Source organism: Carassius gibelio, chromosome A22, assembly GCF_023724105.1.
Source record: "Carassius gibelio isolate Cgi1373 ecotype wild population from Czech Republic chromosome A22, carGib1.2-hapl.c, whole genome shotgun sequence".
NCBI lineage: Eukaryota > Metazoa > Chordata > Actinopteri > Cypriniformes > Cyprinidae > Carassius > Carassius gibelio.
The window spans coordinates 12895243-12910682 of record NC_068392.1 but is presented as its reverse complement, the minus strand read 5'-3'; the positions used below and the strand labels follow the sequence as shown (position 1 = coordinate 12910682).

The window sequence follows — 15440 nt, the reverse complement described above, 5'->3', positions numbered from 1 at the left end:
CCAATTCACTATCTCAACAAACTAGAATACTTCATAAGACCTGGAAAGTATGGTAATTTACTGTACATGTACTCAATACTTGGTAGGGGCTCCTTTTGTTTTAATTACTGCCTCAATTCGGCGTGGCTGAAGTTTCTTTGACAGTGGTCTTCAGCTCATTTGCATTTTTTTGTCTTGTTTCTCATCTTCCTCTTGACAATAGCCCATAGATTCTCTCTGGGGTTCAGGTCTGGGGAGTTTGCTGGCCAGTCAAGCACACCAACACCATGGTCATTTAACCAATCTTTTGGTGCTTTTGGCAGTGTGGGCAGGTGCCAAATCTTGGAACAGTGTTTGATATAAGCAGGGTTTCCCATCCCACAAGAGTGACAGATGAGCTTATCCTAGAATGATGTAATGATCTAAGAATTGATCTAATAAGAGCATTTAATAGACTAATAGGAGGGATGATAATTTACGTGTAGTCTCAGACTAGCCTGCGGCTGTAGTTGTTGAGTCAGTGGAGACTCGCACACCACACATGTGGCTGTACTGAGCGGTCGTACAATGCACACACAGACCCATCTATGAAAAATCCCAGCACATACTCATATTATTGTTAAATGATCACTTATCTGACTAGCACTGAATTCTGTAGAAGTCATATCTGTAGTACCTGTCCTTCTTCAGTAGGGGGCAGTCTTTGAGCAAGTCTCAGAGCCACTGGTGCTCCACAGTGCAGACAGAACCGGGCGAAAAGATCCAAAGGGTGATGACTCTGGCACTTTGGACATCTTCAGAAAGATGAATATTAATATAACTATATTTAAATAATGAATATAAACGTAGAAAGCTCACCCAAAGTCCTTGGCTCACCTAAGGAAATCTGTCTCTCACTGGATCCGTGATATCTGAGTGCTCATCAGGTTTTTTATGAGGACTTCTCCATCTGCGCTCCGGTTCTGGTGGGAGTGAGAAAAAAGTGAAAAGGGATGTATAACAGGATGTGTGTGTATATATATATATATATATATATATATATATATATATATATCAAAAAGCAAATTAGGCATATTACTCATTTATTTGCAATATGATAATAGTTTTGTCAATTTATCTACTATTGGATATACATGCATCAAATGAGAATCCTGTGGTTTTATTTTATTTTTATGAATATTTCAAGTATATTTCAAATGATGTATGGGGTTAATAGCATTTGGTTTACTGAAATGACACAGATGGAAAAGTCATTTAAAAATTTTGTTTTGAATAAAGTAATAATAACTTAAAACATAATAACATAATAAAATACACACAATTAAATACATTTATAACTTGACTGAAAATGATGCACAATAAAAAATATTCTGTTCTCAAGTGATATGATTTAATCTGAGGTCATGATTGTTTTCTTCACCATCATGTTTCATATTTAATCTCAAAATCTTCACTGACAAAACTTTATCATGGGTAAAAAAAAATATATATATTGGTTGTGGTTGAAAATGACCTCACAACTTTGGGACAGATTGCATAAAACTTTGTATAAATTTGTATAATACATTTTATAATAAAAAAAAAATAGTGTTATTTTTATTATTATATAATTTATATGGTAACACATTAGAATAGGTAACACTTGTTAACTATTAACTACAACATTTCTCTTAAAAAAGAAATTTGCTGCTTATTAATAGTTAGTAAGGTAGTTGTTAGGTTTAGGTATTGGGTAAGATTAGGGATGTAGAAGAATAAGGTCAAGTAGAATAAGGCCTTGATATGTTATTAATTAGCAAAAAAATAATAATAATAATAAAAAAAAAAATTATGACCAAATTTATGAAGTTTGAGAGATTTATCAATTATATGCCAAAGTGTAATTCTTCTCATCCTCCATCGCAGTAGATGGCGCTGTGAGTTTTCTTGTTTTTTTCCTCACACTGTGCTAGTCCGTGTTGCCATGTCCGCTTTTTATAAGTGATCTTGGGCTTGATTTGGTTATAAACATTAGAAATCGAGGATGTGAGTTTGTGGAGTTGTATTAAAATAAACTCGTTTATTTACAAATACATGTGAATATATCCTATAATTCAAAAGAGGGAGGTCGCTAACTGTAGCCTTATATTTTAACCCGATTGCGTCTTTATTGTACTCAATCTGGCAACCTCTGAACTCTCCCCGCCTATCAAACGACCATGAGCGCAGACTGAACTTCGACACAGCATTTGACTTAAATTTATCGTCGAATGTATTATTTATATTATTGACATTTGGCGTTCTCGTCAAGTAATTCCATCCTGACGAACAATGACAGAAGTTAAAGTCAAAAAAGAGTCCACGGACCCTGTAGATATCGAGAATAGGTGAGTGGAGCCCATCCGTGCGTTAAGCATGGCCTTGCCTGTTTACATCATATGACGACGCGTGGATGAATAAAGCATCAATTACAGTTACTACCAAAGCTACTCTGTCATTTCTGTGTATTGCAAGTATTTATAAACCTAAGTTTATGGAAATACTAACGATAGTTCCCTGTGTTGAAGGATAAAAGAGTTGTGTCAGCAGTTTCCACATGGGATCACAGACCAGGTCATCCAGAATGACATGCCTCATGTTGAGGCGCAGCAACGGGCCATGGCCATCAACAGACTGCTGTCTGTGGTGAGATGCTCTGCTCCAGCTGACAGTGCATGAAACATGCCTTTATGCTCATGTCTGACTCTTCATTTGTGTTCTCAGGGTCAGTTAGACTTGCTCAAAAACAGCAATGGCCTTTTATACAGACTCAAAGATGCTCAATCTGCAAGGTTGGTCTCTTTAAATGCAAGAATGTACACAAACAAATTAATGTCAAATAATATGATTTGCACACAAATTAGTGGATTTAATAAATAGAAATACGTACTTTTACTTGAAATTGCATTTATTTGTTTAATCAGAATCCATTTAATCTTAAATAGAATCAAATAAAAAAAAATGCAATATTGCACACACCTTTATGTCTTTTTACTAATTCACTAAATGTGTGCACAAATTTAGTGAATTAATATTAGTATTAGTATGTTACTATTTTAAAAATACATGAATATTACTTCAACTAAACTTATCCATGTTGTGAATTAATATGAATTAACTTATATATAAGAATATAACTTGATTTTAATTAATTTACAATTACAATTCTTTGAATCTGAATTTTAATTAATATTAGAATTTAAAAAAATACATTTACAATTTAATTTGAATATTACTTTAATGTGCATTTATGCATGTGGTGAATTAATATGAATTAACTTAATAAAAAAAAAGATTATATGTATATATAAAAAATATACAATTCTTTGAATCTGAATTTTAATTAATAATAATTTACTAACTATGCCAAATTTAGTGAATTAGTAGTCATTAAAATAAAATAATTCAAAGAATTTAAATTCAAATGATAACTGTTTCTTTTTTTTTTGACAGTAAAGTAAAAGGCTCTGATACCCAAGAAAAGCTAGTTTACCAGATCATAGAAGATGCTGGAAATAAAGGTGTGATACATTTTATCATTTTGCATATATTTTTTTTATTTTATTTTGATAAATCACAATTAATATTGATCCCGACAGCTCATATCAATAGCTTTTTCTGAATTCTAAAGGAATTTGGAGCAGAGACATCCGATACAAGAGTAACCTCCCACTCACAGAAATCAATAAAATCCTCAAGAATCTCGAGAGTAAGAAGCTCATCAAAGCGGTGAAGTCTGTTGCGGTGAGCTGATCTCCAAACCTTATTTAAACCTTTGAAATGTTTAATAAGCTTCAGACCTACTAAACTCCCTTTCCCGTCCAGGCCTCTAAGAAGAAGGTCTACATGCTGTATAACCTGCAGCCGGACCGATCTGTGACAGGAGGCGCCTGGTACAGCGATCAGGATTTTGAGTCCGAGTTTGTTGAGGTTCTCAACCAACAGTGCTTTAAGTTCCTGCAAAGTAAGGTGGGGATGTAATATTTCTCATTCCTCTTTCTGATCTTTAAAATATAATGCTTTGAGTTTAAAATAAATGTGTGTATTTTCAGGCTGAAGCAGCGAGAGACAGTAAGCAGAGTCCCATGGTGCAAAGAAACAGCTCATTTGCCACCTCTCATGAAGTGTGGAAGTACATCTGTGAGCTCGGCATCAGCAAAGTGAGTGTGAACAATATCTTCAAGGAATAGGAATAGGCAAAAAATGAAATATCCTGAATGTTTACTCACCTTAAAGCCATCCAAAGAGTTGAGAAAAATAGCATTCCATCACTTGCTCACCAATGGATCCTCTGCAGTGAATGGGTGCCGTCAGAATCCAAACAGTCCAAACAGCTGATGAAAACATCACAATAACCCACTGAATTTAATGAACATAATGGGTTTAATAAATTATATATTTCTGTTTGCAGGTGGATTTATCCATGGAGGACATTGAGACCATTCTAAACACGCTGATCTATGATGGCAAGGTGGAGATGACTATAATCGCTGCTAAAGAGGGGACAGTGGGGTGTGTAGATGGACAGATGAAGCTCTACAGGGGTGTCAATCCCATAATTCAACCCACCGGCCTGGTCAAAACTCCATGTGGACTGTGCCCGGTAAACTTTTAGTGCATTGAAATCACAAGTAGGGTTGCATGATATATTTCAAATTGAAATCAATATTGGGATATTGCTTAACCGTGCAGGTTATGATTTAACTAGAGGAATTGGTTCACCCAAAAATGTACCAGTTTAGATTTAGATGACTTTGATTCTTCATCCAGATTTGGAAAAGTTTAGCATTACTTCACTTGCTCTCCAGTTGGATCCTCTGCAGTGAATGGGTGCCGTCAGAATGAGTGTTCAAACAGCTAATACACATCACTCCAGTCCATCACTTAAGTCTTGAGAAGAGAAAAGCTGCATATTTGAAAGAAACCCATTCATCATTAAGGCATTTTAACTATAAACCATTGCTTCTGTCCAAACTAGTCCATAATAACACATCCTCCAGCGGAAAAAGTCAATTTCCTGTTGTCCTCTCATATCATAATATACCCAAATATTTATTTAGAAACTATTTTGGACTGAAATCACTTGGTGCTTGTTCTGTGCATATCTCTCTCCTGAATCAGACTAGATGACTTGCACTAGAGGAGCAATATTATGGATCAAGGACTTGTATTTTAGCCAAAATCACCTTAATGATGAATTTGTTTCTTATAAACTTGTAGATTTTTGCTGCACACACCATTAATCAATAGACTGAAGTGTTGTGTATTATTGTGATGTTTTTATCATCTGTTTGGACACTCATTCTGACGGCACCCATTCACTGCAGAGATCCATTGGTGAGAAAATGATGTAATGCTAAATTTCTTCAAAACTGTTCCCATGAACATACTCATCTACATCTTGGATGGCCTGAAAGTCATTTTAATTTTTGGATGAAGTGTGCCTTTAATGTGCCAAGTTAACAACAGTAACTCTCTGCTCTGTAGGTTTTTGATGACTGTCATGAAGGGGGCGAGATCTCTCCATCTAACTGTGTTTACATGGCTGAGTGGCTGGATTTCTGAAAAGCCAACCGGGTGTCTTTTGTTTTCTCTGTGGAGAAAGTATTTTTCATGCAGCGGTTCGATGCAACTGAAGATATCTTTTTATTTATGTTTTGATCATTAATGACTTTCATTGCTGGAGCAGAACTACATTAAGTGAATAAGAAGCAGCTTCCACCTGGTTGTCAGTGAAATTTGGACACATAAGACTTATCTTTTTCTTTTTTTGTTTGTTAATTGCTTCTCTTCACCCACAGATATGTCTTTAAAGATGTAAAAAAAACCATATCGATAAATAAAGGTTTTCATATTTGTTGATGGGTAGTCTGCATATTGGACCATGTGTTTGAATCACTTCTATAATTTTACACACTGCATCCATATTTTAGCAGAATCTTTATATAAATATATATATATAATATTAGAACATTAAAGCAGCACAGCAGCACATGTAACTTTTTTGTCCCCGTCACATTTTATTTAATTATTGAGAATATGTTACGTTAAGGCATGTTGGATCCAACCCGGTTGCCATGATGACTTGAACATCATTGATAAGATATTTCAATATTTGCATATGAAAGATTCTGAAGATTTTGGTCCTTTTTTTAAATGATGTTTTCACTTAAATACCAGCATTTTCCCACACCTGCAATACTGAATTATGCATGCGCTGGAGTTTACATTGATCACACACACACTGTTCAAATGTATAAAGTTATTCCACAATGATGCTTTCATTTCATCAGAAGTGACAGTAAAGACTTTTACACCGTTACAAAAATATTTCAAAGAATCCTGAAAAAATACTGCCAGTTTTCCACAAAAATATTAATCAGCACAACCGTTTTTAATATTGATAATAAATGTTTTTTGAGTGGCAAATCAGCATATTAGAATGATTAAATCTGACCTATGGGTTAAATGTTGGGGTAATATTGAATGTAAATGTCATCTTATACAATACTGAAAATCAGCGGTTGTATTCAAAATACAGTCATTCCCACATACAACTACTGGATTAGGGAGTTTCAAAACATCTGATTATTTATTTAAACCAGTATAAAGGTCAATTTCCATATCTGATAAAGTTGGCATGATTTATTTTTGAGGTATCATTATATATATATATATATAATTTGTAATATTAGTGACAGATTAATTATGAACAAGAACACTTACACATACACATAATCTCAAGAACACTTATTGGGAATCACTAAAAATCAAGCCTGGTAACTATTTTATTCACTCATTATGTTTTAATACGTAGGCCAGTCTTTCTCTTCAGTAACGCAGTCTGTTCATCTTCTGCCAGATAATTCATAGATGATGAAGAGAGCGAAAGGTGTTTTCATCAGTGTGACACATCACTCATTTTCATCACAGTCGCGCGGTAGCTATAGAAACAGAAGAGGAGGCGCAGCATCATCTGCTGCCAGTGGAGGAGAAACAGCCGATGCGACCGACCTTCATTTCATCCGGTCCTGCTTCTGATGGTGAAAACCCGGTCGTTCGTTTATATTAAACATCCATAAAATCACATTCAGCGCTTTTATTGTAAATCACAATAGGCTTGATGAAGTTCGTCGTGGTTTTGGTCTCCGCCGGCCTCCTGGCTTTTCTCGGCGTGGCCGTCGTCCTCATCGCCAGCGTTTATTCGCGATCCTCGGCCGCCGCGCCCCACGCGCTGTCCGACAACCGCTCGCTGTCGCTCCTGGAGCCGCTGCCTGGAGCCGTGGCGCACGCCGGGCCGCTCGGAGCTCTCCATGGTGCTGAATCTTATGACGGAGGTTTAGATATGGGCCTGAAGATGCCGTCGCTCAGTGAGTTGACTACCGGGGACGTGACTGGGCCAAGCCCGAAACAGTTCACTCTTGATCGACTCATTTGTACCCCTGTGCCTATCAGCGATTGCAAATCCAGGGGTTTGAGAGAACAAGCCGAAGACCCGTTCGCCGATGAGGAGGACTGGATCCTCCGCACCACCGCCGAGGAGCTCCGGCAGATCGTGATGCAGCAGAACGACCAGATCCTCGTGGACCAGAGGACCATCACGGAGCTCACCGCGAAACTCTCGGAGTGTGAGAGCGGGCTGGAGGAAAGGAGTCTTAACGAGAGGAGTATGGGGGTTTGGGCGGGCAACCGTCGCCACATGGCCGGGGATGATGTGAGCAGCTCGGCTGCGGTACAACTGCAGACGGCTCGGGCTGTGGAGGAACTGGAGAGAGCCATTCTTCAACTCAAAGATCGCATAGAGAAGTTGGAGGTTGGTATGAGAAACTATAAACACCCACTTGGAATTTGGTGCTATGGGGGTATTTAAGGAAAACGGTTTTGTAAATAAAGTAGTAGGCAAGGATGCGTGCAAATGTGAAAAATCAGGGGGATACTACTGGTTCACACCTGAATTGTAGATGTTGTAACATAGACTTATGGACCAGAGTTGTTATTGCTAAAATTAAATACAACCACTAATACTACTACCACCACCACCACCACTACTAATTGTTTGTGTCAATGGAAATAAAGCAGAAATGAAATATAAATATTAAATTAAATATAAATATTAAATGATATATACTAAAAGTACTACTATTACTAAAAGTTAAACTCTAATAAAAATAAATTAAATAGCGATAATTATAATAAAAATGGGGCGAGATTTCATTATTATTGAAACATATATTTTCTGTAGAGTTGCTATTGTGAAAAGCACTTTAAAATTATTTACTCACTTTCATGTCCTTCCAAACCCATATGACTTTTTTTCTGTGGAGCACTAAAGAAGATATTTTGAAACAATTAGTGGTCACTGTTTTCTGTGTAATTACAGGGAGCTTTCAAGGCTCAAAAAGCATGTAAAAGCATGATAAAATATTAAAAAGGGTAATTGGTATAACTCATGCATCATATTCGAAGTCTTCTGAAAACAAATAATAAGTGTTTGAGGAACAGAACGAAATATAAGTCATAGTTCCCTCAAAATACTGACATATTAAATGAGAACTAATTCGAAAAGTATGTCTGATTCAAGAGCAAACCATTCTTTCGAGTTCCTTTAATTCAAATGGATTTAATATAGTCAGATACACATGTTGAACAGGATGTAATAGGTTTTGCAATAATGACTTCTTGCATAATTCTCTCGCAGTTGGAGATAGGCCCCGCAGCGATGAACCACACTGAGCATACTGTGAGCACACTGGGGAGTGTAGTGGTGGGCGAGCCTGGCAGGCCTGTGGAGGATCTGGAGGGAGAGCTAGAAAAAAAGATTAGGCTGCTGGAGAAGGAGAGGAAGAACCTCCGGAAAGAGACCCAGAGCCACCACCAGCACATCGACCAGGGAATCAACACCTTGCAAGAGCGTATTACAGAGCTAGAACAGAGTAAGGAGGAAGCTTTGGTTAAACTCAAGAGGATGAAATGGATTCTTCATTTTCAACTCACTCTCTCAATCTTTCCTTCCCAGGTCTTACAGATTACAGTTACCCACAAGGGTATAAACTTTCCTTCCCTGTGAGGACTAACTTCATGTACGGACTTGTCCGGCGGAATATTCCAGAGATGTACGCCTTTACGGCATGTCTGTGGCTCAAGCCTGCTGAGAGTGGAATTGGGACTCCATTTTCCTATGCCGTACCGGAACAACCCAATGAGCTTGTCCTGTTGCAGGGCATTCATAATCCAGCAGAACTACTCATCAATGATAAGGTGAGACCCTCTACACTAGCAGCCTGGATGACCAGAGTTTAGTTCTAACCCTAGTCAAAGACACCTGAGCCAGCTAATCAAGGTCTTTTAGAATTTTTGGAAAATTATAGATAGGTGAGGTTTGATTAGGGTTTGAGCTAAACTCTGCAGGGTAGTGACCCTCCATGCAAGGTTTGAGGAACCCTGTACTACACCGTCCTCTCTTGCAAACTTACACAATACAGCTGATGGACTCAGTCGTTCCCTCCATTTACAGGTGGCACAGCTGCCTCTCTCTTTGCCCCAGGGCATCTGGCAGCACATATGTGTGAGTTGGACCCTACGGGACGGAGTTTGGAAAGCATATCAAGGTGGAAAGTTGAGAGGACGCGGCGAAGGGTTATCAGCGTGGAACCCAATCAAATCCGGGGGCGTCTTGGTGTTGGGACAGGAACAGGTGAGCAAGACCTGGAAGAGTCTGAATACAACCTCAAAGGTACACCTTCACTCTTAGAACACAATGTGCAAACATTGTACCTTTGGTGGTGCAAAAGCTTGTCACTGGGGCAGTACCCTTAACAGGACATCTTTGCACCTTATTTAATCCTTAATTGTTCATAGTATTATCTTAAGGATACATATTTCTACTCTAATGTACAAATATACACCTTTTAGGGGTAGATGAGGTACAAAGTTGTCCTTTTAAGGTTAGTACCCCAGTGGCAAGCCTCTAAATGTGCAATTTTTGCAAAAAGTTTTCCTGACAGTATTTGCATCCTTCAGAAGTTGTTAATCTACAGAGGAATACCTTTGATGGTCCTACCCCAGTGACAAGGCGTAGGACCATTTCTGCACAGTATTTTTGATGCAACCTTGTGTTAATCCATGTGTAACCCTTGGCTCCACTGCAGGACACCCTCGGTGGGCGGTTTGATGCATCCCAGGCTCTTGTTGGGGAGCTTTCATTGTTTAACCTGTGGGACAAAGTGTTGTCACCAACAGAGGTTGCCGCTCTGGCGACATGTGCAGAATCGCCACGCTTGGGAAACATAGTCCCTTGGACGGACCGAGATGTGGACGTGTATGGAGGTGCTGTCAAGGAACCCGTGGACCCCTGTCTTCAGAGCTCTCATCCCCGGCAGTGAGCAGGGCCATGGGTTGATACCTTTCTTTTTTTATGGAGAGGCTAAATGAAACAAAATGGCCTGAAAGGTACGACAACTGTGCCATGGGCCCAGTCTGTGTATAGAATATATTTACCAGAGCTACACTCTCACTGAGTGTTTGTTTCTGCAGGAAAGGGAATTGTCTGTGCGTGTGGTTTCATTACTTCGGATAGAGCTGCAGCCGAAGGCTTTGATTGCGTCTTGTGTTGCTTGTGTTATTTCATGCATTACATCACAATAGTCCACTCAGATATAGAGAATGTTTTTCTATTGCGATGGATGTGGCTCATTCTCACAGCACGTGTCTTGCTCTTGTTTCATTGTTTGTGTAAAGTGGAGCTTTCGCTTCTTTCCCTGAGCAGCTTTTTCCTTTCTTGTTTTTATTGCCGGTCCCTTAGGATCACTTTTCTTGGTATACACTGTTATTTCAGTCCTACAGTACTTTAAGGTGTACAACGTCTTATCTTGTCTTATAAACGTCTATCATAACATGTCTTAAATTTTTGTCTTTTGGTTTCTGGTCAAATGGGTCCTTACCCCGCAGTGTACTTTCTCTCACAGATTCGGCGAGATCTAACAATTTTTTTTAAAGCCAAAATGTGTAATCTGAAGCTTAATATCAGAAGCGTTGCTCTAAATTTTAAAGATCTTATGTGAAGCCCACACACTGTGAAAATATCAATGTAAAACTGTAATTGTTGTGTTACCATTCCACTGCATCTAGCCCTACGTGCCCCCTCACAGAGAAAAGCTTATGGGGAAGTGCCTGTCTGTTTATATGACTCTTGCTATTGGTTGAGGATCAGCTGTGATGTCAGTATAGTGCTTCTTCGTATTTGCACCAAGGATCTTGTGACAATTGTGGATGAAAAATAAAAAAATAAAACTGTGAAGAAAATCAAATATGAGAGTGCATTGTCTTGTTTACTTATCTATCTATCTTTCTATCTTTCTATCTATCTATCTATCTATCTATCTATCTATCTATCTATCTAGATAGGACCTTTGAACCATCAAGAATGACTCAAATTCATGCAAATCATTATTACTCTATTGGCATTCTCATCCTTGCATTCATTCTCTTCATGCTGCTGCTGCTGCTGCTGTTGAATTATAGATGTATGTTAATCACCCCCTCCATTGACCACATTGACCACTGCTGCTTCTCTCCAGCCAACAAATATCATTCTCTCTGTGTTTGTGTATTTCCTCTTCTATAGAGTCTCTGTATTCACCATCTCACTTTATTTAAACCTTTTAATACTGAAAAGGGTAATAGCCATAATCCAGCTCTGTATCCTTCATATATATTTCACACAATCACATAAAAATTATATCATGACATGGCTGGTGTACGATGGCTGCCTTTATTCCTCACAGCACTGGTTAGACTAGACACGTGTTATTATGCTTAATGCTTAGTGTTCCTGTAGTTTAAGTGGTAAAAATTGTTAGCCTGAATGCACTGTAAGTCACTTTGGATAAAAGCGTCAGCTAAATGCATACATTTAATTTAATTTAATGCGCAGCCAGACTCTCATCTGATGAAAGCCTCCTTTCTTCTCCTCTAGGTACTATTCTTATTTATATTCTTGCACAAATCTGTGGTTAGATTATCCCCTGCCCCTGTTTTTGTTTGTAAATAGAAAATGAAAATCCCCTATAATCCATAAATCAAAACAAGGTCTGTCTGGGAAACCCATAGAAAGCTTTTAGATGATCAAGTGCTGGGTCTCAGAATCAGCACCATCCAATGCATTACATGCAGTGCACCCTAACCTACAAATGGCTAGCTTAATGATCTCCCTAAATATTATATTGGTATATGAGAAATTATTTAGCTTAATCACAGTGTTTTAAAGTGTATCCACTGTTGACATTTAAAGGGAATGTTCATCCAAAAATGAAAATTCTGTCATCACTTACTCACTCTCAAGTTGTTCCAAACGTGTCCTGCAGAACACAAAAGAAAATATTTTGAAGATTGTTGGAAACCAAACAGTTTCTGGTAACTACCAGCATCTGTTTGGTTATATTCTTGGTGACAGGTCTCAGATCAGTGTGACAGTTATCTGGGGCAAACTCTCCAGCTGTGCACAGATGTATCTAGAGCTTAATACAGGTCAGTAAAAAGCAAGAGAGTAAACCACACAGATGAAGCGTGACCAATGCAGCGCTATACAGACCGCAGTGGGGTTACATGGGGATAAAACACAGATGGTGTCTCTGCTCATAAAATACAGAGCTTAAAGAGAAACCAAAAAAAAAAAAAACTTTCAACCTTTGCTTATTTTGTGGATAAACGGTTTGTGGTTTGTCTCACTATTCAGCCTAAAGTATTGGAATGATATAAAAGCAAATAAATGAGAACAGAATATTCATTTTTAAGGATTTTATTTATTTATTAATTTTTATTTATTTACAAAAAATGACCAATAAGACATGAGTTGCATTATTAACGTCAGTAATTCACTTAAAACTTAAAACTCCACAATAACACACACATTTTCCTTTATAGGTGAACGTCTCCTTTAAGGATACTCCTTTAATTTGTCCATTTCCACGCTCTAGACCGAACGACACGCCCACGGACCAATCAAAACAAGCGACGCGTTACGAGGGGCGGGGCTACGCACACAGCTGTCGTGCAGGAGTGGTTGCCATGGTGGACATGTCTCTCTAGCGATGTCGGTTTAAGCAACTTCAATTTTATTTTATTACGGTACGTAAAAGTCTCTTAATACTTCACAAGCTAGTTTATATGCAACGTTAAACTCCTAGGTAGATCATTTAATGTCGATGGAAATAAAAACGAGTGACCTAGCCATACAAATTAGCCAAGTAAGCTAGCAGTTTTCCTGATAAAATACTGTTCGCTTTCCAAAACAAAGCTAATAATCTCTTCATAAGCATGCAGGACTATTACTAACCATCCATGGCTTATATGAAATTTAGATTAAAAAAGGTACAATGGTATTAGCATTGTTGTGTGGACATGGAACTATGGTAATGTCATGTTATTAAACCTCATAATTGAAATATCATTGTATTATTTTAAGTAATCTTGCTGTACTATGGTGTATCAAAGTATTTTACCGCGATATAACAGATACCACGGTTTCTAAAGCTATAAATGAATATCCATGTTAGATTTATTAGATCATATTTCTGATATCTTGAACCTGTCCATGTTTTCCTCATCTAGAGCTATTCATCATGGCAGAGACGGTCGATGGCAAGAAGGACGAGGCTGACTATAAGAGACTACACAGCTTTCCTCTCATAAGGGTGAACACTTGCATGAATGGAATTGAATCTTCAATGATCACTAATGATGAAAATTATAAACAGTACTGTAACATTTTAAACATTTTCTGAACTCAAACAGTGGAGCATGGCATTGGTAACACCAGGAATCATTGGTTTGTTACATGCATGAACTGATAAAAATGTATGTCTTCAACATTTTGAGATAAAGGTGTCTGTTAAATGTATGAAGGTAGTTGAGAAATAAATGACATATATATATATATATATATATATATATATATATATATATATATATATATATATATATATATATATATATATATTTTTTTTTTTTTATGTCATTTATTTCTCAACTACCTTCATACATTTAACAGACACTTTTATCTAAAAAAATAAATAAATAAAAATAACTGACATATATATATATATATATATATATATATATATATATATATATATATATATATATATATATATTTTTTTTTATGTCAGTTATTTTTATTTATTTATTTTTTTAGATAAAAGTGTCTGTTAAATGTATGAAGGTAGCTGAGAAATAACATATATATATATATATATATATATATATATATATTATATATTTATTTATTTATTTATTTAACTGCATTTAAGAATTAATATGTTGGTCAGAATGACCTTTGAACATCTTAATCATGATATAAATTCCAATAACGCAAGTTAACAACTCAAAATGAGTCTAAAAGTTACAAAACCTAACGAAAGACACCAACAAATGGATTCAAATCAAATTGACCTGAAACATATATATTTCCTCCGCAGCACACTGATATGCCGGAGGAGATGCGGGTGGAGACCATGGAGCTCTGTGTTACTGCGTGTGAGAAGTTTGCCACTAATAATGAGGTTCGTTCTCATCGCCATCTTGGAGAAACCGTTGAGATATTAATGATATCTTCAATGGGATTGTTCATTCCTGTGGGGGCTTCTATCTCGACAGAGCGCCGCTAAAATGATAAAGGAGTCGATGGATAAGAAGTTCGGGAGCTCTTGGCATGTGGTGATCGGCGAGGGCTTCGGTTTCGAAATTACACATGAAGTGAAGAATCTGCTGTACATGTTCTTCGGTGGAGGTTTGGCGGTGTGCGTCTGGAAGTGTTCCTAACCCAAATACTGTCTGACAAACACTTTTTCATGTGCTTTCTGACTCTATACTGAATGTGCCACATGTGTATGTTTATTTATATTCAGTACTGAACAGGGTGCAGCGTTTCACATGGTTTATTCTGAATGTAGTGTTTTATGTTTTCATCTCCATTTTAGCTGGGCAGGGCATCTGTGGGGTTTATTGTCCAATTTCTGCCACTCTTTTCAGTCTTCTTTCTGTCCATCCTCGGTTGTTTATGATCATTTCCACCCCTTTCATTTCTTTTCTGAAGGACAAAGTATTTTTATAAGATAAAATGCTATTTTTCAATTAATATGGGAATACATTCTTTTTTTTTTTAAACTTCAGATATTTTATAGGAGTTGTACATTTTGCACAGCTGTAATGGGTATTTGTTTTTATTAATAACTATTGTTATTTTCTTGTGTAATAAAAGCTCATTAGAAATGATTTATTTTGCCTCTGCTATATGTAATTTCAAATGACGGAAAAGTTGATATGACATAAAAAAAAATGCTCCCCCCAAAAACAGACACTTAATAATAGACTTAAGTAATAGTTTGCATAAAAATGTACATTTGCTGAGTCAGGCCATCTGAGATGTAAATGAGTTAGTTTTTTCA

General features: G+C 37.1%; 3 protein-coding genes across 4 annotated transcripts; all 3 read left to right on the top strand.

Moving 5' to 3' along the window:
• Positions 1-2133: 2133 nt before the first annotated feature.
• polr3f (polymerase (RNA) III (DNA directed) polypeptide F) lies at positions 2134-5857 on the top strand. Its single transcript, XM_052538217.1, has 9 exons — positions 2134-2345; positions 2526-2643; positions 2722-2789; positions 3451-3518; positions 3629-3741; positions 3823-3966; positions 4050-4157; positions 4409-4600; positions 5485-5857. The coding sequence occupies exons 1-9, from the start codon at positions 2290-2292 to the stop codon at positions 5560-5562; spliced, it is 945 nt and encodes a 314-aa protein (XP_052394177.1). The 5' UTR covers positions 2134-2289; the 3' UTR covers positions 5563-5857.
• Positions 5858-6945: 1088 nt separating this feature from the next.
• Positions 6946-11303, top strand: LOC127942647 (neuronal pentraxin receptor-like). Of its 2 annotated transcripts, none has more exons than XM_052538500.1 (5): positions 6946-7810; positions 8696-8930; positions 9014-9255; positions 9512-9730; positions 10146-11303. In XM_052538500.1, the coding sequence occupies exons 1-5, from the start codon at positions 7121-7123 to the stop codon at positions 10377-10379; spliced, it is 1620 nt and encodes a 539-aa protein (XP_052394460.1). In that variant the 5' UTR covers positions 6946-7120; the 3' UTR covers positions 10380-11303. The 2 variants fall into 2 exon arrangements, with proteins under 2 accessions (XP_052394460.1, XP_052394461.1); XM_052538501.1 differs by having other exon boundaries at positions 6948-7810; positions 9512-9691.
• A 1674-nt stretch (positions 11304-12977) lies between these two features.
• Positions 12978-15267, top strand: LOC127943226 (dynein axonemal light chain 4). Its single transcript, XM_052539518.1, has 4 exons — positions 12978-13122; positions 13606-13688; positions 14472-14555; positions 14650-15267. The coding sequence occupies exons 2-4, from the start codon at positions 13617-13619 to the stop codon at positions 14812-14814; spliced, it is 321 nt and encodes a 106-aa protein (XP_052395478.1). The 5' UTR covers positions 12978-13122; positions 13606-13616; the 3' UTR covers positions 14815-15267.
• The last annotated feature ends 173 nt before the right edge of the window (positions 15268-15440 follow it).

Excerpts from the sequence above, each read along its gene's own strand:
- polr3f (XM_052538217.1), top strand. The coding sequence starts at position 2,290 with ATGACAGAAGTTAAAGTCAAAAAAGAGTCCACGGACCCTGTAGATATC. Across the intron at positions 4,158-4,408 it reads GTGAGCTCGGCATCAGCAAA|GTGGATTTATCCATGGAGGA; the intron begins GTGAGTGTGAAC and ends TTCTGTTTGCAG. Across the intron at positions 4,601-5,484 it reads CTCCATGTGGACTGTGCCCG|GTTTTTGATGACTGTCATGA; the intron begins GTAAACTTTTAG and ends TCTGCTCTGTAG.
- LOC127942647 (XM_052538500.1), top strand. The coding sequence starts at position 7,121 with ATGAAGTTCGTCGTGGTTTTGGTCTCCGCCGGCCTCCTGGCTTTTCTC. Across the intron at positions 8,931-9,013 it reads TATTACAGAGCTAGAACAGA|GTCTTACAGATTACAGTTAC; the intron begins GTAAGGAGGAAG and ends TTTCCTTCCCAG. Across the intron at positions 9,256-9,511 it reads AACTACTCATCAATGATAAG|GTGGCACAGCTGCCTCTCTC; the intron begins GTGAGACCCTCT and ends CTCCATTTACAG.
- LOC127943226 (XM_052539518.1), top strand. The coding sequence starts at position 13,617 with ATGGCAGAGACGGTCGATGGCAAGAAGGACGAGGCTGACTATAAGAGA. Across the intron at positions 13,689-14,471 it reads ACAGCTTTCCTCTCATAAGG|CACACTGATATGCCGGAGGA; the intron begins GTGAACACTTGC and ends TTTCCTCCGCAG. Across the intron at positions 14,556-14,649 it reads AGTTTGCCACTAATAATGAG|AGCGCCGCTAAAATGATAAA; the intron begins GTTCGTTCTCAT and ends CTATCTCGACAG.